Source organism: Rhinoraja longicauda, chromosome 17 (genome assembly GCF_053455715.1).
Source record: "Rhinoraja longicauda isolate Sanriku21f chromosome 17, sRhiLon1.1, whole genome shotgun sequence".
NCBI lineage: Eukaryota > Metazoa > Chordata > Chondrichthyes > Rajiformes > Arhynchobatidae > Rhinoraja > Rhinoraja longicauda.
In genome coordinates, this window is record NC_135969.1 from 26,055,756 (window position 1) to 26,081,871 (window position 26,116).

The 26,116-nt window shown below is 42.3% G+C and overlaps 1 protein-coding gene across 1 annotated transcript; it reads left to right on the forward strand.

Moving 5' to 3' along the window:
- The first annotated feature begins 15,956 nt into the window (after positions 1 to 15,956).
- Positions 15,957 to 24,648, forward strand: cav3 (caveolin 3). The gene is made up of 2 exons (XM_078413873.1): positions 15,957 to 16,289; positions 24,082 to 24,648. Exons 1-2 carry the CDS (start codon positions 16,179 to 16,181, stop codon positions 24,421 to 24,423), a joined length of 453 nt encoding a protein of 150 aa, XP_078269999.1. The 5' UTR covers positions 15,957 to 16,178; the 3' UTR covers positions 24,424 to 24,648.
- Positions 24,649 to 26,116: the final 1,468 nt, after the last annotated feature.

Consider the following 26,116-nt stretch of genomic DNA (forward strand, 5'->3'; position numbering starts at 1 on the left):
TGTGCTAATACAATATGAAATAATTTTAAGTTGTAACTTTGGAGTCCAAGAATTTGTATCTGGATAAAAAAAAGCTGGTATGAATAAAGTTAATCATGAAGCTTTTACAATGCTTTGGTTTTCAATTAAATTATCCATTTCTGTAGCAACAAACAAAGAGTTGGAGGAGCTCAGTTGACAAGGCAGCATCTGTGAAGAGAAAACAACAGACAATGTTTCAGGTCAGGATCGTTCTGCCTTCACATCATTGATGAGGCGAGGCCACACAACTGCTATGGCGTTGATGCTTGTCAAGACCTTACCATGGGTGTGTGGACAGGCAGCCAACTGAAGAGTGGCATGGTGGCTCAGTGGTAGAGTTGTTGCCTTGTAGCGCCAGAGACCTGAGTTCGATCATGACGATGGTCGCTTGTCGGTATGGAGTTTGTACTTTCTCCCCTTGATCTGCGTGGGTTTTCTCCGGCTGCTCCAGTTTCCTCCCACATTCCAAAGCCATTCGGGTTTGTAGGTTAATTGGCTTGGCATAATTGTAAATTGTCCCTAGTATGTGTAGGATAGTGTTAGTGTGCGGGGATCGGTGGGGGGCCTGTTTTTGCACTGTACCTCTAAAAAAAAAATTGATTACCTCTCTCACATTGGACATTCAGGTGTAAAATCTCTGAGAAAAGACTAATGAATCAGTGCTTTCGAGCCTGGAAAGGAAAGAGCTGAGAGAGATTAGCTTTGAAGAGATAGATTTATCTGGAAATATATGACTTTAATTGCAACATGGTCCCTCTCCCTCAACTCTCTCACGTGACTCAGTGGCTGACACATTATTCGTTTGCTTGTTTTCTTATCCATGTCTCAAACACATTTAGGGACATATTTTACTCTCACGCAATGATTTTATTTAGAATCTAATATGGGGGGTGCATTTCACAGCTAGATAAAATAAACACTATGACTATAGTAACTTTCCACGCCCTGATCTATTTCAGTTGAAAGAACAAACCATACACATCATACCGAGCATATTCTGCGGCTAGTCTCTAATATAGCAAGTTGAGAGCATTTTAATTTTTATACTGTCTGATGTACCATTGTGTTCCCCTCTCTGAATAAATTGAATTTAATTACTACGTTAAATGGTAGCTAATTTCCAACAATTACTGTTTTAGACAAACATTTCTCAATGAGTAGATTATATCAGATTTGTGAATCAGATTTGTAATGCAAACAATGTTTCAAACAAATTAGAAGATAGACACAAAATGCTGGAGTAACTCAGCGGGACAGGCAGCATCTCTGGAGGGAAGGAATGGGTGACGTTTTGGGTCAAGTCTGAAGAAGAATCCCGACCCGAAACATCACCCATTCCTTCTCTCCAGAGATGCTGCCTGTCCCACTGAGTTACTCCAGCATTTTGTGGTCTATCTTCGGTTTAAACCAGCATCAGCAGTTCCTTCCTAGACAATGTTTTAAAATTGATGGGAATATTCTGTTTTGTGATTTGTTGAGGAAACAACGGATAGGATTTTTCATGGAAAGACACAAAGTGATGGAGTAACACATCAGGTCAGGCATCATCCCTGGAGAATATGGATAGGTAATGTTTCAGGTTGGAACCGTTTTTCAGACTCAGAGTTAAATTCCTTGTTTCTACTCCAAGATTTTTCATAATCCATTATTCACACAAAAGATATTGGATATGCTGGTTGGCTCTATTGTGGTTGTGGCTCTGTTAGCTGGTGTGCTTCAGATTTTCTTTAAGATGTGCACATTCACATTCAGACCATTAGTCGTGTTGACTGCTACATTGGCGCGGACCTTGGTGTGCGTAGGTATGTGTGTGTCACTCACTATTCATGTAAGCAAGGAGAGCAGAAAGATGGTGATCCCTATGCAATGCTGATTTGCCATCCATGCTGGCAAAGGACTTCAATTATTCAACTAACACCCAGTACCATGGGAGCAGGATATGTCTGCCGGCACCTTGTCAGATCCCCAGGAGACCAAAGAAAATCACTTGCCTCTGACTTTGCTGAGTCCAGCAATGCTTCAGGTACCTTACAGAGGAATCTCAGTGCACGATCCTGGACAAGGCTAGTCCGGGATCTGTACTCCCCATTGGCTTCGATGCTGCAAAACTGCTTTTTGGTAATCATAAGGTCATAAGGTCATAAGGAATAGGAGTAGAATTAAGCCATTCGGCCCAACAAGTCTACACCGCCATTCAATCATGGCTGATCTATCTCTCCCTCCTAACCCCATTCTCCTGCCTTCTCCCCATAACCTCTAACACCTGTACTAATTAAGAATCTATCTAACTCTGCCTTAACAAATATCCACTGACTTGGCCTCCACAGCCTTCTGTGGCAAATAATTCCACAGATTCACCACCCTCAGACTAAAGAAATTTCTCCTTGTTTCCTTCCTAAAAGAACGTCCTTTAATTCTGAGGCTATGACCTCTAGTCCTAGACTCTCCCACTGGCAATATCCTGACAATACTCCAAGCATTTTTATTGTATATTTGCTTTCCTCTGTAAACTATCCCATCAAAGTCCTTGACTGTAGAACCTTCCCAGACTACAGTCCCGGGGCTATGATCCTCTAGCTATGGATTACTTGCATCTAGTGACATGTTACCTATAAATCTCACCCTGAAGTCAGAAGGGTTCTGAGTGTCAGATTGATTCTTGAGGTGCTGACATCATCACCTACTGATTGTTGACCCACTGTCATCGAGCCACGAGGTCAATTAGTTCTACTGAAAGGAGAAAGCGTCAAAAGGACACTTATAATGATGGGAGGGAGGCAGATACCCAGGCCCTGCAATCAGAAGAAATTGTAGAATGAAAGGAAAGTGGTTAGGAAGAGTTAGTATGGGTAAACCATCAATATCTTCTCTATTTAGACATTCCTTCTTATGAGATGGCATGATCTGGTAATTGTGGACCGCAGGGCACAGTGCATATTTCCACTCCCTTCTTATTTTTCTCATTTGTGGACTATAGGTAGTCAACCAACTAGTGTCCAAATTAATGGGAAACAGGGAGTGATGTGTTGAACAAAGGGAGTGTCTGTAACAGATTGAGATTAAATGGTTTAATGGGGACATTTACAATGCATTAAGGTGCTATGAGATGGGAGAGACTGCAGGTGCTGCAATCTGGAACAATAAATAAACTGTTGGAGGAACTCAGAGATTTGAGCAGCTCCTACGGAGAGAAAGGAATTATTGATGTTTTGGGTCAAGACCTTACAACAAGACGGGTCCCGATGCAAGCTATCGACCCGAAACATTTTAATTTCCTTTCACCCACTTGCTGCTTGACCAGGTGAATTCCTCCAGCAGTTTGTTTTTGCATTACGCTACTTGACATGTGTAATGGGTTGTTAATCTGGTGGTGGGACTTGCCAGCAGTCCGTATTGTGGGACTCCCTCCCCCATCTTCCCACTGACTGAAAACCGACTTGCATCTGACTCGTTCCCAGTTCTGGCAAAGGATCACAGACTTAAAACATGAACTCATTGTCCTTCCACAGATACTGCCTGACCTGCTGAGCTTTTTGTTTTCACATTTTTCTGCTCTGGTTTCAGATTTCCAGCATCTGCAGTTTTTTGCTTTTCGTCATCAGAGCTATGTTTGGGAAACTGCACAGCATTCACTATTTAAGGGCGATCCTGTTGGTTAGGGTTATTGAGAGGAATCACTAGTGCTTGATTGAGAATTAAGACATTAAACATTTTTAGTTGTTGAGGAAGAACCAACAAACACATCATGTAGGTTAGGTCACATCTGATGAAATTGACTGAATAATTTGAAGAGGCATCTACATTTAGGGAATTAATATGGAAATTCTTTCTATGGAATTTCAGAAGGTATATGTTAAAGTCTCTCACAGGAGACTGCTAACTGAAGCTGATGGAACTTAAGGCAAATGGTGACCTGTTTAGGACACTGGGCAGGTTGTCAACTTAGCACCATGCAAGAGTCAAGAGTGAAGAATCAAGAATGTTTAATTTAGTTCAGTTTAGAGATACAGCGTGGAAACAGGCCCTTCGGCCCACCGAGTCCGCGCCAACCAGCGATCCCTGCAAATTAACACTATCGTATACACAATAAGGACAATTTACACATACAGCAATTAACCTACATACCTGTACGTCTATGGAGTGTGGGTGGAAACCAAAGATCTCGGAGAAAACACACGCGGTCACCGGGGGACATACAGACTCCGAACAAACAGCACATGTAGTTGGGATCGAACCCGGGTTCCGGCGCTGCAAGCGCTGTAAGGCAGCAACTGTACCGCTGCGCCACCATGCCGCCCACAGATTTAATTGTCATATGTACTAACAACGGAATACTGAAATTCTTACTTGCAGCGGCATAACAGGCTTGTAACACAATAAACATATATAATATATAATAAACAAACTTCAATAAATTAATAATCCCAATACAAGTGTCTTTAGTGCAACCCAAGACTGTCCATAGTTGATATGTTAGCATTGTGTAGTGTTCAAGAGCCTGAATGTTGTTGGGTAGAAGTTATCCTTGAACCTGGTGGCCACAGTTTTCAGGCTCCTACAACTTCTTCACAACCTCTTACAAGCATGGGTTTATACCAACCATTAACCATCCAGAATATGTGGATGTGCAACCAATGCATGAGCTTTCCGCTTTCTACCTCTGGCCCTCACAAATTGAACAAAAACATATTTCTTTATAGCCTGCATTATGAGATGGCAGGTCCATGAGGTGGTAATTGTAGACCACAGGCACAAGGCACATTTGTATTCCCTTATTTTTCTCATTTATGGACTACAGCTAGTCAACCAGCTGCAGTGTCCAAGTTGTTTGAAGTGTTTCCGTGCAGGTTGTAAAGTCATAGTCTGCAGTGGTAGGTCCCAGGGGTTTCCAGAAATTAATAATAATATCCTGCTTATCATCTTACAAACTGTCAATACATTTTGAGTTCTTTGAATTCCATAAATAATCTTATCAGGTAATGCAATATGCGTGATGGATAAATATTGAATACTTGGCAATGTTGAATGAATAAAAATAATTCAATTGTTCCTACAGTGCTCTGGAATCCGATGAGTCTGGAAGGCGACTTGCATATTTTATCCTGTTCTTAACATACAGCATGTCTGTGGTTGTTGAATAATTTGCAAGAAGGCTTGATTATGGATGTGCACTGTTTTCAAAGAGGTTAAGGAGCAGAAACAATAATGCCCCATCAGATCACACCTGGTCAGTTGTTATTAGCGGTGAGCATGTTCACTGTCTCCCAACCTTGTCAGTAGATATTTTAAGGTCAAACCTACAAACTATATCCTGTTTAAACTGTTCATTACTTGGAGGATTGTAATTATATTGATATTGATTTCCAGACAGGATACATGTCCTTTTACAATCAAGGTTAAAGTCAGCCCCACGGTGACTGTTACAAAAACGTAGGTGCATAATATAAGTAGCATAATAAAATTAGACAAGGAATAAGCTCAAAGACAGATTGGAAACACTTGTACAAATATGTTAAAAAGCAAAGACTAGTTATTGTTATTGAATTATTGTAGACTCTTTATCCTCTGGGAACATTAGAACTACAGGTCTGGAATGATTGGGGATATTGAGGAAATTAGCATCAACAAGAAAGATATTTGAGAGATTATAGGTGATAAATCGTCAGGACCTGAGGACCTGCATCCCCAAGGGTTTTGACATAAGTTGTAATGGAGATACTGTGTGTACAAGTTGTCACCTTCCAAAATTCATTGCTTCAGGAACTGTTCCCAGAGATCAGAAAGTTGAAACTGCATTATTTTGGAAAAGAGGGGGAGAGAACAGTGAACTACAGATCAGTTCACCCAACGTCAGTAGTTAGGAAAATACTGTCATCTATTCTTAAGGTGGATACAATCCACTGAGAAATAATGTTAGATTGTTCATAATCACATGGATTTATCTAAAGGAAATTATGTGTTGAAAAATCTGTTCATAGTTATTTGAGGTTATAACCGGCAGAATAGATAATGGCAAGTGGTATAAGTAGTGTATTTGGAGTTTCAAAATGCCTTTTATAAAGGTGCCACATGAGAAATTATTGAACAACATTACAGTAAAAAAAGTAATAAATGTCAGTTGAAAATTGCTTAATGGTTAAAAAAAGATGGGAAAATTTGTAATTTTTAGTGTCGTGGGCTCTGACAGATAATGTGCAACAGGACTTAGTGATGCGATTCCAGCACTTCACAATCTCAAACAATTGATTGGAGGGTGGGAATGAAGTGCAATATATCCAAGCTTTCTAACAGTACAAAGCCAGTAGAATGTGAGAATGGTTTTGAACAGATGTGGACAGGTTAAATTAACAGGCAAGTGTATGACAAATGTGAAAAATTGTGAGGTCATCATTTCAGTATATATAAAAAAAGAAAGAGGAGTATTTTTGAACTGGTGACTTGGTGGTCTGATGGATCTCAGTGTCAGCATACAAATCGCTGGAAGTTAACATAAAGGTACAGCAGGCAATTGGTATTAGTTTATTATTGTCACGAGATACAGTGACAAAAACTCAGGCCATTCGACATTCCAACATTCAATACAATCAGGACTGTACACTTTAGTACCCTGTTCTTGTTTTCTCCCTTGTTGCTTGATCCCTTCATCTGTAAGAAATTGATGTTGATTGCTCAAGAATATGAACTTACAACAACCAAGCATCCTGTACATACGTTCAAATCAATGCCAACATTTTAATGGACAATACCCTAAATATGTGGCAGATACAGTATGATGAGTAGGGATGAAGTATTTTGTTCAATGTTGGTGAAGGCACTGATGGTTAGAAGTAGTTCCTAAAATTGAATCCTGAAAATTAAACTGTAAATTTAAAATGTAAAAATATGAAATGAATGCCTTTTTATTTTGTGGAAGTCTTGAAAGGATGCAAGATTTAATTTTGATTATTTTAAGAGGACCAAGATTTGTAAATCTTTATACAGAGCCATTGACTGAGGCTGAGAATTACTTAGTACACTCCTATGGATTCTCAAAATTACACGACCTGTATTATAGTATCTCTACACATAGATTTCTAAAATGCTCACGGACCAAATACTGAGAATGAACTACATTTCTGCTAATATTCACACTAGAGCTTTGGTGAAAACCGCACAGAAACCAAATACTTAAAAGGTATCTACGGATCTTCTGCCTAAGGAAACACAACAGAAATTAAAGCACATGTCCCTTACCACCTGAGTGATTCCATTTACATTGTACACATGTAGCCTCTTAATCTTGATGAATAGATTCCAATGCTTCCTTGTGCTTGAATCAATAAAAAATACTGCAAACTTCTAAAAACTTTTACTGAAAAGGGATTGAGCCATTTAGTTCAGCAAAATATTAAACAAAGCCGGGATTGAGAGCTATTAACATATTATCCACTTTTTATGCTTAGCTCATTGAAATTAATTCTGCAATTCAAAAGTTTACCATGTAAATCAATAATTTTAGATTTTTGCCAATATGATCCTTGTTTTACATTAACCTCAGAAGTGCCCATGAATAAATAATGTGTTTGTGCTGCTCACCTTCGCACCAACAGAAATAATTCCATCAAGGTGCTGCTAAGTTTTCTGATTATGCCTTCGTTCCTGCAGGTTTCAATGGGAACTGGTCTTATATATTCGGTAGTCTTTGTAGTGATGCCCTGATGTGATAACAGTACAGTTTACACACCTCTGAATGGAACTTGGAGACACAAGTGACTGCAGATGCTGTAATCTTGAACAAAAAAACAAACCTTTGGAGGAACTCAAGGGTCAGGCAGCAACTGTGCAGGGAAATAGACAGACAATGTTTTGGATCTTTCTTCAGGTTTCTTCAGGTAGCCGATAGAAAGAGGGGTGGGGCAAAAGCTGCAAAGTGGATGCAGGTAAGGACGAAGAAGGGGCTTCTTCAGAAGGGTCATGACCCGAAACGTCACCCATTCCTTCTCTCCAGAGATGCTGCCTGTTCCGCTGAGTTACTCTGGCATTTTGTGTCTATTTTCAGGAAAGGAGGAATTGATTGTCAGAATGAATCAAGTGGGAGGTTGGAGATTAAACAAGATAGTGAACAAATGGAGAAGACAAAAGGGTACAAAACACAATAATCTGATAAGAAAAGAACATGGGTAGTGATGGTGAGTAGAAAGGAAAGAGGGGAGGGGGAAATGGGAGACCCGGTGTATGGAGTGGGTGGGCGAGTGACAGGTGCAATGAGTGGAAAGAAGGGTGTGCTGGTGGAGATGGGGGTGGGTTGTGGGAGTTGGGTAGATGAGAAGGAGAGGAAGAGTTTACCTGAAGTTGGAAAATTCAGTGTTCATGCTGTTGAGTTGTAGGAGGTGCTGTTCTTCCAGTCTGCATGTGGCCTCCCTCTGATAGTGGACAAGACCAAGGAAAGACTGCACGGCTTGGGAGTGGGAAGTGGAATTAATGTGGTTAGCAACCGACAGCTCCAGTAGGCAAGTGTAAACTGGTTGCCCAATCTACACTTGGTCTCACTGAGACCACATCAAGTGTACTGAATGCATCTCCACCAGCACACAGAAACTCAACATCATAAAGAGGTCGAGGTAGACTCAGACCAAGTGGAGTCAAATGTGGAAAATGAGAGGTTATCTATTTCAGAAGGAAGGCAAAAGAGTAAGTTGTTATTTAACGAGTAGAATGGAGGAAGAATGAGGGGCCTATTGTGCGATAACAAGACCTGACAGTCTAGCATGTGAAAGATAATATCTAGAAGGCTTGTGCAGTAAATAATTTGGGAAGCCTGATGGAAAATGGCGACCTTCAGTGCAAAGGGCATGATGTATCAAGGTCACGAAGTTTTAAATACAACTTTACAGGGTACTGGTGAGTGTACATGGAGTAATCCATAGGTTTAGGTCTTTGTATTTAAGGTATGATATACTGCTAAGTTGGAGGCAGTGTGGAGAAGGTTCACTCACTTATGTCTGAGAGGTAGAGGATGCATATGAAGAAACGGTGAGCATTTTGAGACCATGCTAGGTGGAGTTTAGAAGAATAAGAGTTGCGAAGAATAGGAGTCGAGACCCAAGATTCTGAAAAGGATTGACAGGGACATCTACAATCTACAGTGGGATAACTTCAGTATAAGGGGACACCCATTTTAGATGTTAATGAGGAGGATTTCTTTAAAAACATTGAATGATAAAGCACAGGGGCAGGCCCTTCAGCCCACCATATCTGCTCTGACCATAATGCCAAATGCCAAACCATCTGCCTGCACATGGTATGTATCATGCTATCTTAGTTATGTCTAAATGCCTCTGAAAAGATATTATCATATCTGCTTCCACCACATCACTGGCAGCCTGTTCCAGCCATCAACCACTCTCTGCATAAAAACATTGCCTCAAAAATCTCCTTTAAATTTCCCTCCCCACCTTAAACCTGTGCCCTCCAATATTTGCTGGTTGGGTTATCTAATGCATTTAGCGTTCATAATGTGGCCTCCTTTACATGGGTGAGACTGGACGACCATATCGCCAAATACTTGCACTCGGTCTGTCTATGCCTGCTGGATCTCCCAGTTGTTAACCATTTTAAACTGACCTTCCCATTCCCACATTGAGCTTTCTGTCCTGGGCCTCCTTCATAGGCAACTGAAGGACAGCATCTCATATTCTGCTTGCGGTATGACCAATGAATTCTCTAATTTTAGGTAACACCCCCCCCGCTCCCTTTTTTTTTTACCCCTTTTTAACCCGTGCCCAACCAGATACCCTTTTCATTTCTCCCACCCTTTTCCTTCCCCTGTCCCCATTTCACCTATAATCTTTCCTCTAGCCTCCACTCCACTCCGCTTCTTATCTTATACATTTTTATCTCCCTTTTTATCTCTGTTCTTTGTCCACCCATCTGCCTATCAAATCCCCTCTCACCAGTATCCATCTATCACATGTCAGGCTTTGTTCCACTCCCTCCTCTTTTCAGCTTTCTCCCTCCACTAAGAGTCTTGAACCGAAACATCGCCCATCCATGTCCTTCAGAGATGCCTCCTGAGTTACTCCAGCACTTTGTGTTTCCCTTTAGTATTTGACACTTCCTAGGAAAAAGACTCTATCGACCATATCTGTGCCTCTTATAATCACATAATCCTATACACTTCGATCAGATTGTCTCTCAATCAATGACGTTCCAGAGAAAAGAAAATCTAAGTTTGTTCAACCTTTCCTTGTAGCTAATACAGTAGCTCCAATGCAGGAACATCCTGGCGTGTGAAAAATAAACTGCTGGAGGAACTCAGCAGTTCAAACAGCATCTGTAGAGGCAAAGGGATAGTCAATGTTTTGGATCAGGATCCTGCATCCTGTCCTGTAACAACAGGGTCCCAGTATTGATCCTGTTGAATACCACATTATAGACCTTAAGATAGAAAAACACCTCTCTATCACTAACTCGGTGCCTTATACTATATGACCAGGTCAATTTTTAAATTTAAGTTACCAACTTGCTGTGAATCCCATGTAACTTAATCTTTTGGATCAGCAAACCATATAGACAACAGCCACACATCCCTATCTACTGACTCCAATTACTTTGTAATTAGCATTCCCCCAATTTTGTACCTGCACCCAAGGACCAGTTCTATCTTTATCCATGGCTATCTTAAAACTTAGGGAATTATGGTCACTGTTCACAAAATTCTCACCCACTGAAACTTTGACCACCTGGTCAGACTGACTTCCCAATATAAGGTCCAGAACAATTATTTCCCCAAATGGACAATCTACACATTACTTCTAGAACTCCTGAAGTACCTAACAAGTTCTGCTGCATCTAAGCCCTTGCCATTATTGGGGAAATGAAAACCACCCTGATGTATTTACATCTTTCCATGATCTCCCTGCATATCCAATTAGTTATTGGGATGTCTCTAGTATAATCCCATTGTGGTGATTGCACCTATCTTCTTTCTGAGTTCTATCCATATAATCTTGTTTGATGAGCCCTCCAAGATCTCTTAAGCCATCTCTTAGTACTGCTGTGACAATCTCACTTGTCACCTGATGCAACACTGAAATGCCAATCTGTGCCCCTGATTAAGAGTCACCTGTCACTATTGGTCATTTAAACTTTGACATTCTCCATTGTACATCATATGACGGCCATGATTTGGCTGTAGCTGTTGCTTTCTCCCAGTAAAGTAGAGTCCTGTCTCTAATACAGTATCCAAAGCAGTACACAGTAGAGAGGGAAGAGGAGGACAGCCATAGGTGAATCCTGCACTATCCACCTTCTCCATCCGATGACCACCCAGCTATCTATCTCAACTTGTGATGTGACCACCTCCCGCAAATGCCTATCTATGACTCTCTCTGCCTCCTGTATTCTGCTCAGTTAGTCAACTGCTGCTCCGACTGATCCATGAAGTCTGAGAGGAACTGTAGCTGGACTCATTCTCTGCAAATGCCATTGTCAGAGTTACCCAGTCTCTACCAGATCCCCCACATATCATAGGAAGAGTGTACTTCTCCATTGACTGCCAGTACTATCCTTCCCCACCCCCCCCCCCCAGTAATCATTGGTTTAAAATAAAGTCCTCTTCTTTCAGAGCATTGTGAATCTCTCAGACTGCGGAGGTGCTCATTGAACATTTAAGGGAAGTTGACAGACTATCACATGCAGGAGTCAAAGTGATGGGGGAAATGCAGGAAACCAGTGCTGAGGCATGATCAGTCATGATCTTATTGAATGATGGAACATGCTTGTGGGACTGCCTGGCCCACTCTTGCTTCTCTTCTTATGTTGCTATCATTCAAGACAGAAAATCCTATTGAATTGTCATTCATAACACTGCTCTAAGCACAAACACTCTCAAGTCCCCCACCACTCATGCACCACGGCTGCAGTGTGTGTCATCAACAAAGTGCATTACAACTGCATAAATGCAAAACTGCTTAATGGTTTTGCATTACCCTAATGCAAAATGCATAAGGGTAATCCATTTTGTATTATCCTAAATTGTAATGCAAAGTGTATACAGCTTAGGGTAGTACCCTAATACTGCCTCCTGAAACCCCCCACAACCTCTACAACCGAGAAGGATAAGAGCAACTGATGCAGCAGTAAACAATTAATGCAACTATTTTCTAAGTTGTGGATTATTTTGGTTTGGAAACATATCTTCATATCAAGGTTCTTCATTGCTGTTGGACCTCTCCAATAACACTGTGGAAGTACCTTCACAAGAAGGATCGCAGCAATTCACAAAGATATCTCACCATTCCCTTCTCAACTAGGGATGGACAATAAGTGCTAGTGACAGATCTTGAGTCATGAATTTAAAAATAGTTTAAAAAAAATTAAGAACAGGTGCTTCCTGCTGTTATCTTCTGATTTTAGTAGCAGTCATTTATTGAAGCATATGAAGGATTACGTCCATTGTTGGTGGAGATTACATTTCACTAAACTAAAGCAATAAGCCTCTCCAGGGTCCCAGTAGGTATGTAGAACTTCTCCTAATGGAGGAGAGTGGTAGGCAGGAATAGATTTCAATTTTTACCCACTTCATGGGCTGACTACTTCAAACACAGCTTTGCTTTGGTTCCCGGCTTCCCGCTGTTTCACCAGATGCTGCAGAGAGAGGAAAATCAGACTGGGATGGTGCTTTGCCATTGACATTGTTCACCCAAATTCCTGACCATACAAGTAGAGATATATTTAGAAGGGGCAATTAAACATGTCCCCACAGGAATTCCAATGTAGCAAGTGTAGGAATAGTGAATACATTGCAGTCTCCACATTACATGAACATTATCTAATGAGCTGCATGTGGTAACATTCTAATAATCCACTCCCCTCTTCCTCCCCTCCTTCTTATGCCTCCATGTGCCCTTCTTCCACGTATCATCAGTTCACCAGTCCCATAGTTCACAATGATGTATCCCTCTTGCAATCACACCGCCCTTAGCCAACAATCGGTTTACCAGAGAATCTCCTTGCCTGAGGTCATCTATTGGCGGCCCTGATTTGCCCATGACTTTATTGCTTCCAAATTTCACCCATCGCCCTGCCCTGCGCGCAATGAGTCTGAATAAGGGTCCCGTCTCGAAATATCACCTATCCATTTTCTCCAGAGATGCTACCTGACCCGCTGAGTTACTCCAGCATTTTGTGAATATCTTTGGTATAAACCAGCATCTGCAGTTCATTTCTATTCCAATAATCCAGCATGCTCATTGGTAATATTGGACCAGCAGATTTTCCAGACTATTGGATGTTATTCTTATATTAACACCTAAATACATATTTAATTCACTTTTTAAAACTTTTTTTCCAGGATGCAAATGTCGAAAGCCAGAAGGCATAGCTTTAAGGTAGAAGGGGTAACATTTAAAGGAGATGTGCGGGGCCAGTTTTTTACACAGAGTGTGGAGGTGGAGGCAGATACTGGAATGCTCTGCCAGGGGTGATAGTGACATTTAAGAGGCATTTAAAAAGGTGCCTGCATATGTAGAGAATGGCAGGATATGAATCACATACAGGCAGAGGAGATTAATTTACCTTGGTATTGTGGTTGGCATGGACATTCTAGGCCGAAGGGCAGGTTCCTGTGCTCTATGTTCAATGTAAGATATATTACGCTGTTCCAGTGAACAAGATAAGTTTAAAAGGGGAGCAGTAAGGCAGCAAGTATCACCTGGTGAGCCAAATGGCAAACCTATAGCATTTTCTAATATTCGGATAATGGATGATCAGAGTTTGATTGTACTTTATTTTCAGGTTGATTCATCAATGATCCAGGCTACATGAAACTGATGTGCCAGTAGGTCAGAATGAAGTGATGGTGGGATGATTGCCAGCCCTTTCCATACCTCTCCTGTCAACGCTGGCCTGAACAACAGACCTCTCACACACAGAAACACAGGGCACCAAAGTCAGCCTCACTGCTTAATATAATGGTGCAGATATCAAAGGTCCTCATCTTGGCAGTTCTATTTGTTTGCTCTCTGCCTACTGTCACCAGTGGGTTAGCCTTGTTTTATTCTGCTGGGTTAATTGTGCAGTGATACACTTTTGGGATTATTTTGTCTGCAGTGTGTTTAGAAATATATTTGGCAAAAATTGAACCCTTGAGCCTCATGAAAGACTGAGCAAATGAATGAGCAAAATGGGAGTCACTACTGCAAATTTTATTGAAACAGAACAGTAATCAAATCTCACTAGGAAGGATTTGACTGTGCTTAACGTATCAGGGCACAATCGGAAATGAAAACAACAATGCAGGAAACTCTACAGGTCAGGCAGTATTGGTGGAGAGAGTAAAACCATGTTAATTTTCTGAAGCAGAGAAGGTGGAGGAGGGATGGATAGAAAAAAGTGAATAGCTCCGATAGAGGGGGGGGGGGGCTAAATGATCTAATATGATAGTTAAAAGCCTTTTTGTCTCTGCTATGTTTGTTAACAGTAGGACTGTGGGATATTATGAAGAAGGGTCTCGACCTGAAACGTCACCCATTCCTTCTCTCCTGAGATGCTGTCTGACCTGCTGAGTTGCTCCAGCATTTTGTGAATAAATACCTTCGATATAATAACAAGATATATAAAGGAGAGAGAAAAACGAAGTCAAAAATCACCAACAGATGACAGGCAGAAGTGGCCAGTTCTAATACAAACAGTGTTTAGATTTAGGGTTAGATTTATTATTGCCACCTGTACCAAGGTACAGTGAAAACTTTGTTTTGCATGCTATCCAATCAAAATCAGATAATATTATACAAAATACAATCATGCAAAACTCAAGTACAATAGGTAAAGGATTTACTATCTAAAGTTAGAGAATTTAATACTGAGTCCTGAAGGCTGCAACATGCTCAGAAGGTGAGATGTTGGCCCTTGAGCTTGCATTGAGCTTTGATGTAAAAGTGAGGGAGGTCACAGAGAGATAGGGAGATGGGGGGAGGGGGTCCATAGGATAAAGGGAAGGCCATAATAGGGTGGATACATCATTGGGTAGATGGAACAAATGGAATGTCAGTGCTAGGGTGAAGATCAGAAGGGATGGATTAACACAGGTGTTGATGGTGGTGGCAGAGAGAGGGTGGTGAAAGCTTATTAAGCACAACTGATCTGTCTGCAGAAGTATAAGTAGGGGAGAGAGAATAAAAAATAAATGCTGAGAGTGTGAGATGCCAAACCCTGCAGCTACTGGGGATCTGAAAGAAAGCAGAGGCTGATGAAAATGCTCAGTGGGTCAGGCGGCATCTGTGATGAGGGGAAACCACAGAGTTAATATTACAGTTTGATAACTTTTCCATCTGAAGTAGCCACTTCTGACATAAGGCTGGTTCTCCGGAAATTGTTGAATTCAATATTGAGAGTTGAAGGTTGGAATCAAGGAGTGTTCAGACAGAAAATGAAATGCTGTTCCTTGGGTTTACACTGGGCTTTGCTGACATAGTGCAAGAATCCGAACCCAGAGAGGTCAGAGGATGAGTTGGTGGGGGGGGGGGGGGGGGATATAAAGTATTCGGCAAGCTGGTCGTTCTTGCAGCCCAAAGAGATATATTCTGAGAAAACCCTCACCCAATCTACATTTGATTTCTTCGAGGAAACGCATTGTGAGCAAGTGAGCGCTAGTCTTGCACTAGATCTGTACAAGTCCATAGCTGCAAGGACTGCTAGGATCCAGACCACTCACCTCTACCATTATTAGTGAGAAGAAAACAATAATTCGAAGGATGCCTTTGAGTATTTTTTATTTTGGTTAATAGCAAAGGAACTCAAATTTGACCTATGTTCTAAATCAAATAGTCCAGGACACTACCCAATATCCCAGAGCAGCATCTAGCTCCCTACAGTCGCCCACTCTGGGTTTCTGCGCTGTCAAGCCAACAAGTGAGGAATTTCGGCCGGTGTTATTATTAAAACAGGGCGAGGTGGCCGCCTGTCCTGCCGGCTGTGTCGCTGAGGAGTGCCACGGGCTGGTGGGACGGCGGGGCTGCAGGGATCAGAGCTGTTTGCCTTGCAGACTGACATCCCGGGTGTGACCGTGTTGGGGGGAAGTTTGTGGAGGAACCCTCTTCCCACAGCCGACCTTCACCTCCCCCTGGCCTCACAGGCAGACTGCACTCAGTTGAGCGGTGGCAAAGTTATCGAGAGTCATGGCCGAGACGAAACCCAACAGCGCCGAGCAGAAGTTCAAAGGCGGCATCGACAAAGAAATCGACCTGGTGAACCGCGACCCCAACCGCATCAACGAGGAGGTGGTCAAGGTAGAGATCTCACCCTCTCTTTGTAAACCTGCATGTCGTGGGAGTTTGTTTCTTGTAACGCGAAAACCTTTGACTAACAGCTCTCCCATTCATTAACCCCTGCCCTTTACATTGCACACACACCTGTCATTTAATACTGCTGCACTAAATACTTAAAACAAGCGTGCACCTTGAAGTTCAGTTCAATTTCTAAAGACTAAATGCACCCCATTATTGACAGTTCCTCCGTCCCATCAATCAATTTTTTTTACTGGTAGGGAGGGGAATTGTTACCGCTTTAAATGCGCTCCTGCTTTAAATACCTCGAGCTTCAGAGTGTTGACAACCGCGCTATATTTAATACATTATGAATGTACAGACTCTGGGTTGAGTTGCATTTACTGTAGTACTGCCTGCGATTCGATATTGGCCACTGTCGTAAAGCATAATCTTCATTGATTATCCCACATGTGCCAGTGGTCTGAAACTATGTATCTTACCTATCTAACTTAAAGGAGTTTTGAAAAAGAAAGCAAAAGTTCAAAAATAAATTGGTAAACCATGGGGTATCTCTCGGCCTTTGACAATTAACAATGTAGGAGATTGCATTTGTCCGAATGTTCATTTAAAGAGGAATATTGTGCAGGACATCTGTGGAACTGCTTTATTTCTCATCAAAACAATCCATTGGATCTTTTGATGTGTCCATATGAGGAGTTAGGCTTCAAAATGTTAAAAAAAAACATTTGGAAAGATAAATGGATAGGATTTAGAGGATTATATATGGGCCAAACACAGAAGGTGGGACGAGTGCAGATGGGACATGTTGGCCAGCATGGGCAAGGAGGCCCTGTTTCCACACTGCATGACTCTGAATCTATGACTCTACATCATTTTGTGTAAGCAGCCACACTCAGAGAGTGAAGTTTTCTCCCAAGAACAGCCTTCACAGTCATTTTGTTACAATTGTTTTCATATTGAGAAAATGAGGGTTGATCTAACAATCTTCTGACCCAAAGTGAGCAAAATAAGCCTGCCGCCAATTCTAAAATGATGTACTATATATATATAGTATACATACACACTATATAATATATATATATATATATATATATATATATATATATATGTAACATCAAAGTCGATAGAATAGTACAATACAGGAAACAGACCCTTTAGCCTACAAAGATAGGCACAAAAAGGAAGAGTAACTCAGCGGGACAGCCATCTCTGGAGAGAAGGAATGGGTGACGTTTCGGGTCGAGACCCTTCTTCAGACTGGTTAGGGATAAGAGAAACGAGAGATATAGGCGGTGACGTGGAGTTTTAGCCTACAATATCTATGCAGAACTACAACATGCCTTCTGTGCACAGTATGTTGTGTCTATCTCCACTAATGCAAGACAGGAGCTTTTAAATTGCTTACCTAAGGTGAGCATTGGAGAAGGACCAATATCTCAAATTGATTCAGATTCAAACAATTGTTTTCTGCTGTTCAACGTCATGGATTGGTTTGGCCGGAGTTTCATGCCATTCATTGGGAAGCAATGTGTGGCATGAAGATTTGCAAGTGAATTCAATAGCTTGGGTGCACAATAGAAAGCTGAGGCTGATTTATTTGATCTTTACTGTATAAAATGGAAATGATCATTATTATAGTTGATCCAATTACACCATCCAATGAATAGTTGGTGAAAAGGCACATCTTTCCCACTGTGAGAGGCAGAGAACATGATTGGAGTTTAGTTTATCTGCAGTCAACATTTGGCCTGAGTGATTCAGGCAGCATTTCTTTTGTGTTTTCACCAAGAGAAAATTGATTTGTGCCATTGTTATAACTATGTTTGTGTGAATTGTGCCATGGAGCTGCCAAATCTTTCATTTATTTGCTTGCAAACACTTAAAGAACCATGGGGTTGTTTTTAACTCAACCTGCCTAGGTGGTAGATGGATGTACAAATCAGGAATTTCTTTCATCTATTCAAAACTCCATTCTTTCTCCACATTGCCCACTTAAACCTGCTAGATTCTGTTGGTGGACAAGGTGGTGAGCATCTACATCAGTGGGACCACAACTGCATTTTAAGTGAGGGACCAATAGATTACAAAAGCTCAAATAACCAAACCAGGTAATTAGAGTTCAGACACTGTTCAGTTGTGATCGAACTGAATAACAGAACAGAATTGAAAGGCTGAATGACTTGCTTAAGTTTCCTATGTTCTATCTGGGTCTGGCTGGAGGAAACCTACAGCAAGATTGTGGACAGGATAGGTCCTCTTCCACATCCTCTGACCTTTGAGGATATGGAAGGAGCAGGACTAGCTCCCCAGAGGATGGAATTACCGTACATCTTCACACCCAATACGAAATGCTATGGGGTTTCCTGCTGCACAATTTCACCTTCGTTCTCACACTTCCCTCTTCCCCCATTCCCTCATCTGTGTGAGAATTTTGTAATTCCTCTCCTTGAAGATAAACTTCTTAAACTGCAATTGGTGCTGTATGTAATTGGAACAAGATGTCCTTATTTTGGTACAATAGACAATAGGTGCAGGAGTAGGCCATTCGGCCCTTCGAGCCAGCACCGCCATTCAATGTGATCATGGCTGATCATTCTCAATCAGTACCCCGTTCCTGCTTTCTCCCCATACCCCCTGACTCCGCTATCCTTAAGAGCTCTATCTAGCTCTCTCTTGAATGTATACAGAGAGTTGGCCTCCACTGCCCTCTGAGGCAGAGAATTCCACAGATTCACAACTCTCTAACTGAAAAAGTTTTTCCTCATCTCTGTTCTAAATGGCCTCCCCCTTATTCTTAAACTGTGGCCCCTTGTTCTGGACTCCCCCAACACTGGGAACATGTTTCCTGCCTCTAATGTGTCCAACCCCTTAATAATCTTATACGTTTCGATAAGATCCCCTCTCATCCTTCTAAATTCCAGTGTATACAAGCCTAGTCGCTCCAGTCTTTCAACATATGACAGTCCCGCCATTCCGGGAATTAATCTAGTAAACCTACGCTGCACGCCCTCAATAGCAAGAATATCCTTCCTCAAATTTGGAGACCAAAACTGCACACAGTACTCCAGGTGCGGTCTCACTAGGGCCCTGTACAACTGCAGAAGGACCTCTTTGCTCCTATACTCAACTCCTCTTGTTATGAAGGCCAACATTCGATTGGTTTTCTTCACTGCCTGCTGTACCTGCATGCTTCCTTTCAGTGACTGATGCACTAGGACACCAAGATCACGTTGTACGTCCCCTTTTCCTAACTTGACACCATTCAGATAATAATCTGCCTTCCTATTCTTACCACCAAAGTGGATAACCTCACACTTATCCACATTAAACTGCATCTGCCAAGCATCCGCCCACTTACACAACCTGTCCAAGTCACCCTGCAACCTCATAGCATCTTCCTCACAATTCACACTGCCACCTAGCTTTGTATCATCTGCAAATTTGCTAATGGTACTTTTAATCCCTTCATCCAAGTCATTGATGTATATTGTAAATAGCTGCGGTTCATCGTTGCTGGCTTTGATTTGTCCTTTTGCATACCTTTCATTCATTTGTTCTATGTACCTTTTCATATCTCTCATTTCCCTTTCCCTGAATCTCAGTCTAAAGAAGGATCTCGACCTGAAACATCACCTATTCCTTTTCTCCAGAGATGCTGCCTGATCCGCTGATCCTACTCTAGCTTTTTATGTCCATCTTTGTTGTAACCAGCATCTGCAGTTTCTTCCTACACAGTAAAACAAACACAGTCTCAGCCTTCTCCACATCCTTAGCCAACAAATATCATTGAAAGCAGATGACAATGGAATCCAACTTGACTTTGAACCTCTGTTGCTTATATGGTCTGGTGCCCTGCGTTCCACTGTTTAGACTAGAACATGAGTATATTTTTAAGATCCGGAGTTTATAGCCTTAAGAATTATGGATGTTGATTCAGTTTGGAAATTGGATATGTACTTTGAAGAGCAAATGTTTATGGACCTGTGAAGATGGAGGATGAGATCAATTGGTTGCATTTTCAAAAAGTTGACGCAGGCAAAATGTGCTGAGAATTCCCTGCTTCTATGTTTGATTGCGAGAGGTATCACTTCCGCAGTCTGATTAATCAGACATCACTCCATTCTCAGCGTGTGTTGCTGGCAGTGCTGACATTTGTTGCTTTCAGTAAAGGTGAGTGGATTCAGCTGATTGTCGTGCAGTGGAACAGTTGGTGGAACTGCAGTGCCTGAGACCTGGGTTCAATCCTGAACTCCACCGTGTGTAGTTTACACGTTCTCCCTCTGACCGTGCGGATTTCCTTGTAGTACGCTGGAGTCCACCCACATCTCAAAGATAGTGGTTGCCAGTTTAACAGGCCACTGTAAATTATCCCCGTCATGGAGGTGAGTGGTGGAATGATAATGTGGACAGAATCAAAAATGGAATCAGTGTCCAATTAGTATAAACAGGTGTTGGATGATCAGTGTGGACACAGAGGGCTGAAGGGCCTGTTGTGGTGCTCTGCCTCTCTATGGCTTTATGACTACACTTAGAAGGACGATTGTTCAGCTACTTTGAATTGGGACTGCGATCCAGCTGAAGAAGCAAGCTTCCTTTGGTTTTCGTGACTAACTTTACTAGCAAAAGAAAACACAAAGTGCTGGAGAAACTGAGCAGGTCAGGCAGCATCTCCGGATAAATCAGTTTTGGGCTGGGACACTGTCTTTGGACCCATTTAGAAATGCCACTTTTCCATGTCTTCCAAAGATGCTGCCTGACCTGTTGAGTTGCTCCAACACTTTGTGTTTCTTTTGTAAACCAGCGTCTGCAGTTCATTGTGTCTCCATCTACTGTAACTTTTACTGACAATGGATTTTTAATTCCAAACAGTTTTCTGAAAGAGAATTCAAATTTACAGATAGCCACGGTGAAACAAAGTTCTTTACAAGCTTCCTGAGAAATTAGTCCTGCACTTGACCATGATGTCTAAAGTCAAGGGGGGTTTAAAAATACACTTAGACCCCCAGTCTTTATATCACAGGCAACCCCACTTTCCCCTTCTTGGTTTTTTTTTGCATTCCGGTGGGGTAGGGTGGTATTTGCTGAGGTAAATAAATGCCCTGGAATGGGAGGCTGGCAGCTGGCGGATCTTGCTGTGAGGGAATGTCACTTGCTGTGGTGGAATGTCTCACTCACACGCTATGCACGGCCCAGCACTGTTGCAGAGAGCCGAGGGGACCTCTGGTGCCCAGGAGGGCGGGACAGCCTGATTGGCTGAGCTGTAGCTTGACCCCGATGAACTTTCTGTTTTTGGAGCGGAGGCTCAGCACTTTTGCTGATGTTTGAGTAGCCTAGCAACAAGCAGCCCTTGGAGTCACTGGCTTTATGCTTACCATCCAGTAGACCCCACTTGCAATTCAGTGTTTGAATTCAGCTGAGGGACAGAATTGGAAGTAAAACATTCGGATCAGTCACTACAAGGCTGCCCATCAACACACCCCTCCCATTTCCCCACATCTGGTTTCCTCTGATCACTTGTGTAGGAAGGAACTGCAGATGGTGGCTTACACCGAAGATAGACACAAAGTGCTGGAGTAACTCAGCAGGTCAGGCAGCTTCTCTGGAGAAAAGGAACAGTTGAGTTTTCGGGTCAAGACCCTTCTTCAGTTTGGTCCGAAACATCACCCCTTTCTTTTCTCCAGAGAAGCTGCCTGACCTGCTGAGTCACACCAGCATTTTGTGTCTATTTTCCAGCAATTTGGCAGCCGCTGCATCACCCCTCCCTCTCACCTTTTTAAACTGGCTATCTCCCCTCTAGTTATTAGTTAATTTAGTTTATTGTCATGTGTACTGAGAGACAGTGAAAAGCCTTTTGTTGCATGCTACCCAGTCAGTGGCAAGACAATACATGATTAAAATCAAGCCGTTCACAATGTACAGATAAATGATAAAACGTTTAGTGCAAGATAAAGTCCAGTAAGCATCCAGAGAAAACCCACGCGGTCACAGGGATAATGTCCGAACTCTGTACAGACAGCACCCATAGTCAGGATGGAACCCAGGTCTCTGGCGCTGTAAGGCAGCAACTCTACCACTGTTCCATCCGATATTTTCTATTGTTCCATTGTGACATTGTTCCATTGTAAAAATTAAACTAATTTGCCAGGGTCCTTCAGGAAGAAAACCTGCTGGACTTAATTCACGTCAGCGGGAGTCAAATGATCATTGCACTAGTTAGAGTGCCTGAAATTGGTACAAAGTGTGTCACTGCTGTGTCACACTGTTGCAATAAATCCAATGGACTTTTATTTAAATGAAAGCGAGGAATTTTCCCACCCACCCTTGCTTGCTAATTTAAAATAAAGACTGGCTCCGGCTGCTGTGTGGCTGTGTCTCAGCTGACAGTGCCAACACCTCTTCGAGGAGCTTCCTACTGATGTGGAACTACATAGTGCAGGTCTAGAGTATGGCATGAAGGATTACATTGCAGGAACACCAGCAATGCAATATCATTTGCATGAGCTTTTTTAGACAGTACTTTTGACAGTTGATCAAAGATAGCAGGTGCATTGGAGCAAGTCCAGGTTGTACATTACAAGCCACACTTCATCGCAACTAGGTACTAAGTCAAAACACAAAGTGCTGGCGTAACTCAGTGAGGCAGGCAATAATTATGGAGAGAATGTATAGACAACATTTTGGGTCAGAGCCCTTCTTCAGACTGATTGGAATTGGGGAGAGAAAGTTGGCAAAGAGGTGGGAGCAGGGCAAAGCCTGGCGTGATAGGAGTATATATGTGAGGGGGGTTTAATTGGCAGGTGGGTGTGATAAGTGACAAAGGCTAGAGATGAAAAAGAGATAAAGGGCGTCATATAAGAAGAGAAGTGAAACATAAAGCCAAATAGACGGATATAGGTGGAAGGGAACGGGGGAAGGGAAAGAGTGGCAGGATAGTGAGAAAATGGTTGTGCACTGGTGTGAGGAGGGCACAAAATAAAGAGAGGAAAGTGGGGGGTATTACTTAAAATTGGAGAATTCAATGTTCGTACTGTTGGGTTTTAGGCTGCCCCACCCAAATGGACTCTGGAGACAGTCTGCTGAATATGGACTTGGTTGCTGAGCGTATTCAAGACCAGGATCGAGAGATTTTTAGATATTAGGTTTATGTTTATTTTTGTCCTGGGTGCAGTTTATGTTTATTTTTGTACCTAGATGCAGTGAAAAGCTTTGTTTTTCATGCAATCCAAACAAAGCTTTTCACTGTACGGACAAAAGGAACTGCAGATGTTGGTTTAAACTAAAGATTGACACAAAATGAAGGGTCTCAACCCGAAACGTCAGCTGTTCCTTCTCTCCAGAGATGCTGCCTGTCCTGCTGAGTTATTCCAGCATGTTGTGTCTACCAAAGGATGTAGAGTTAGTGCATGAAAGTGGCATTGAGGTAAATAATCAACGTTGATCTTATTTCAATGGCAGAGCAGATGGAGGGCTGAATAACCTTCTCCTGCTTTGACTGTTTATGTAACTATTATCCACCGACTGCACCTTTTGAAATTTTGAACTCCTTGAAACATAATTTGACTGGCAGATAATTAGAACCAGTTTCCACAAGAAAGTTTCCACTTCTATGGAATATGCAGAAAGTGGTCCCACAAAAAAAAAAATCCAATATTTGAATTGTCACTGAAGATCATTGAAATGCTTGCAAAACCAACCCAATTTTGAATTCTCTTCATACACAAGCAGGATGAAGGGGGCTCGGTGTTTGACAAGATATGGGGGGTTAATGTATGATGTTGGTTATATCCCGCAGGTGGACTTTGAAGATGTGATTGCAGAACCTGAGGGGACACACAGCCTGGATGGCGTGTGGAAAACCAGCTTCACAGTCTTCACCGTCTCCAAATACTGGTGCTACCGGATACTCTCCGCTATCTTTGGTGTCCCTCTCTCACTCCTCTGGGGCTTCTACTTCGCTTGCCTCTCCTTCTGCCACATCTGGGCTATTGTGCCTTGTATCAAGAGCTACTTGATTGAGATCCAGTGCATCAACAGGATCTTCTCCATATGTATTCACACCTTCTGCGACCCATTCTACGAAGCCCTGGGGAAAATATTCAGCAACATTCGTGTCAATTTACACAAGGAGGTTTAGCTGCTCCCGATGGCTCCAATCAACAAATGCATTCTGACAGAAGGCCTGTCTGCCAAATTGCCAGATTTTATTCAGAACATTTGCTTCATAGAATTGTACTTCACTTCGACTGTTGATATGATTGTAGCTTTATCTCACCACTGTTTTTCACTTTTGATCATTGGGAAGTTCTAAAAATCTCTGAGAATTAATTGACCAAGAGTTGTCTGAGTTATTTTTTATGCATGTCCATTTACAATTAATTCTGTCACTATTGTGTCTATATCCAAAATTCATCACTAATACTTCACAAGTATACTTCTATTCTCTTTTTAGTTTCCTACTTTGAGTGCATTCAGACTAATAGCAAACTTGACATCCTATGTAATCCAGGGGTGAACTTCCAACTCTGATCTCTCCACCGCACAGACTCTGTACAATAGCGTCACCAGTTCCTCCTCTGCCTCAATCCATTTTCTGCTAAAATCCTTATCTATGCACCTCCGTTATTTCGATCTCCCCATATGTCTAACGCAGGTCGTTGGACAATAATTGCCACATTCATCCTGACAATCACCGTGAACCACCGGGTGGTGCCAGCAACGGCTGCCTTGCCAACAGTCTGTCTCGTCCATTCCTTCTTTGTTGTTTTATAGTATGTGTTAAATGTATGTTTTAGTGTTCTTTAGCTTGTTTTATGTGGGGGAGTTGGGGGAAACATTTTTTTTAGTCTCTTAACTCGATGGAGATGCGATTTTTTTCCGTATCGTATCTCCGTCTGCACTGCGAATTAACATCGAGGAGTTGGCAGCCTTTGTGGGAGCCTGTGAACTTACTATCGTGGAGCTGGCGATCCATTTGTCAGGGATCGACCTCAGAGCTCCAAACGCGGGAGCCTGCGGACTTTAACATCGTGGAGCTCATGGTCCCTGGTTAGAGACCGACTTCGGAAGCTCCAACCACAGGCGCTTCGACCGCTCCGATCGCGGGAGCTTCGATGGCCGGCTGCGGGAGTTTCGATTGCCCGACTGCGGATGGTTCAACTGCCCCGACCGTGAGAGAATAAAGAGGGAAGAAGATTGGACTTTTTTGCCTTCCATCACAGTGAGGAATGTGGGGAATCTGCTGTGGTGGATGTTTATGTTAAATTTTATGTAGCTGTGTGTCTTGTTGCTTTGTTTAGTATGGCTGTATGGTAAATCAAATATTGCTGTACCTTAATTGGTACACGTGACAATAAAAGACCTTTGAACCTTTGAACAATCACGGTCAAGGTGGCACAGTGGCGCAGTTGCTGCCTTACAGCGCCAGAGACCCGGGTTCAATCGTGACTATGGGTGCTGTCTGTATGCGATTTGTACGTTCTCCCCATGGCCTGCATGGGGTTTTTTCTGGGTGCTCCGGTTAATTGGCTTTGGTAAAAATTGGTTAAAAAGTCCCTAGTGTGTAGGATAGTGCTATTGTATGGGGATCACTGGCTGGCATGGACTCAGTAGACTGAAGGACCTGCTTCCGTGCTGTATCTCTAAATTAAACTAAATTAAAGCTAGATTGGGAGACTAACCAGTGGGGTGTTAGGTGGATTCCTACTGGGGTTCGTGTTCACAATCTATGTCATCATATTAATCAGGGAATCAAGTGTAATAAAGCCAATCAATGCCAGTCGATGTGGCAGAGTGGGGTGTGAGGCAGATATATATGTGGGCATTACGGG

Excerpts from the sequence above, each read along its gene's own strand:
- cav3 (XM_078413873.1), top strand. The coding sequence starts at position 16,179 with ATGGCCGAGACGAAACCCAACAGCGCCGAGCAGAAGTTCAAAGGCGGC. Across the intron at positions 16,290-24,081 it reads TCAACGAGGAGGTGGTCAAG|GTGGACTTTGAAGATGTGAT; the intron begins GTAGAGATCTCA and ends TATATCCCGCAG.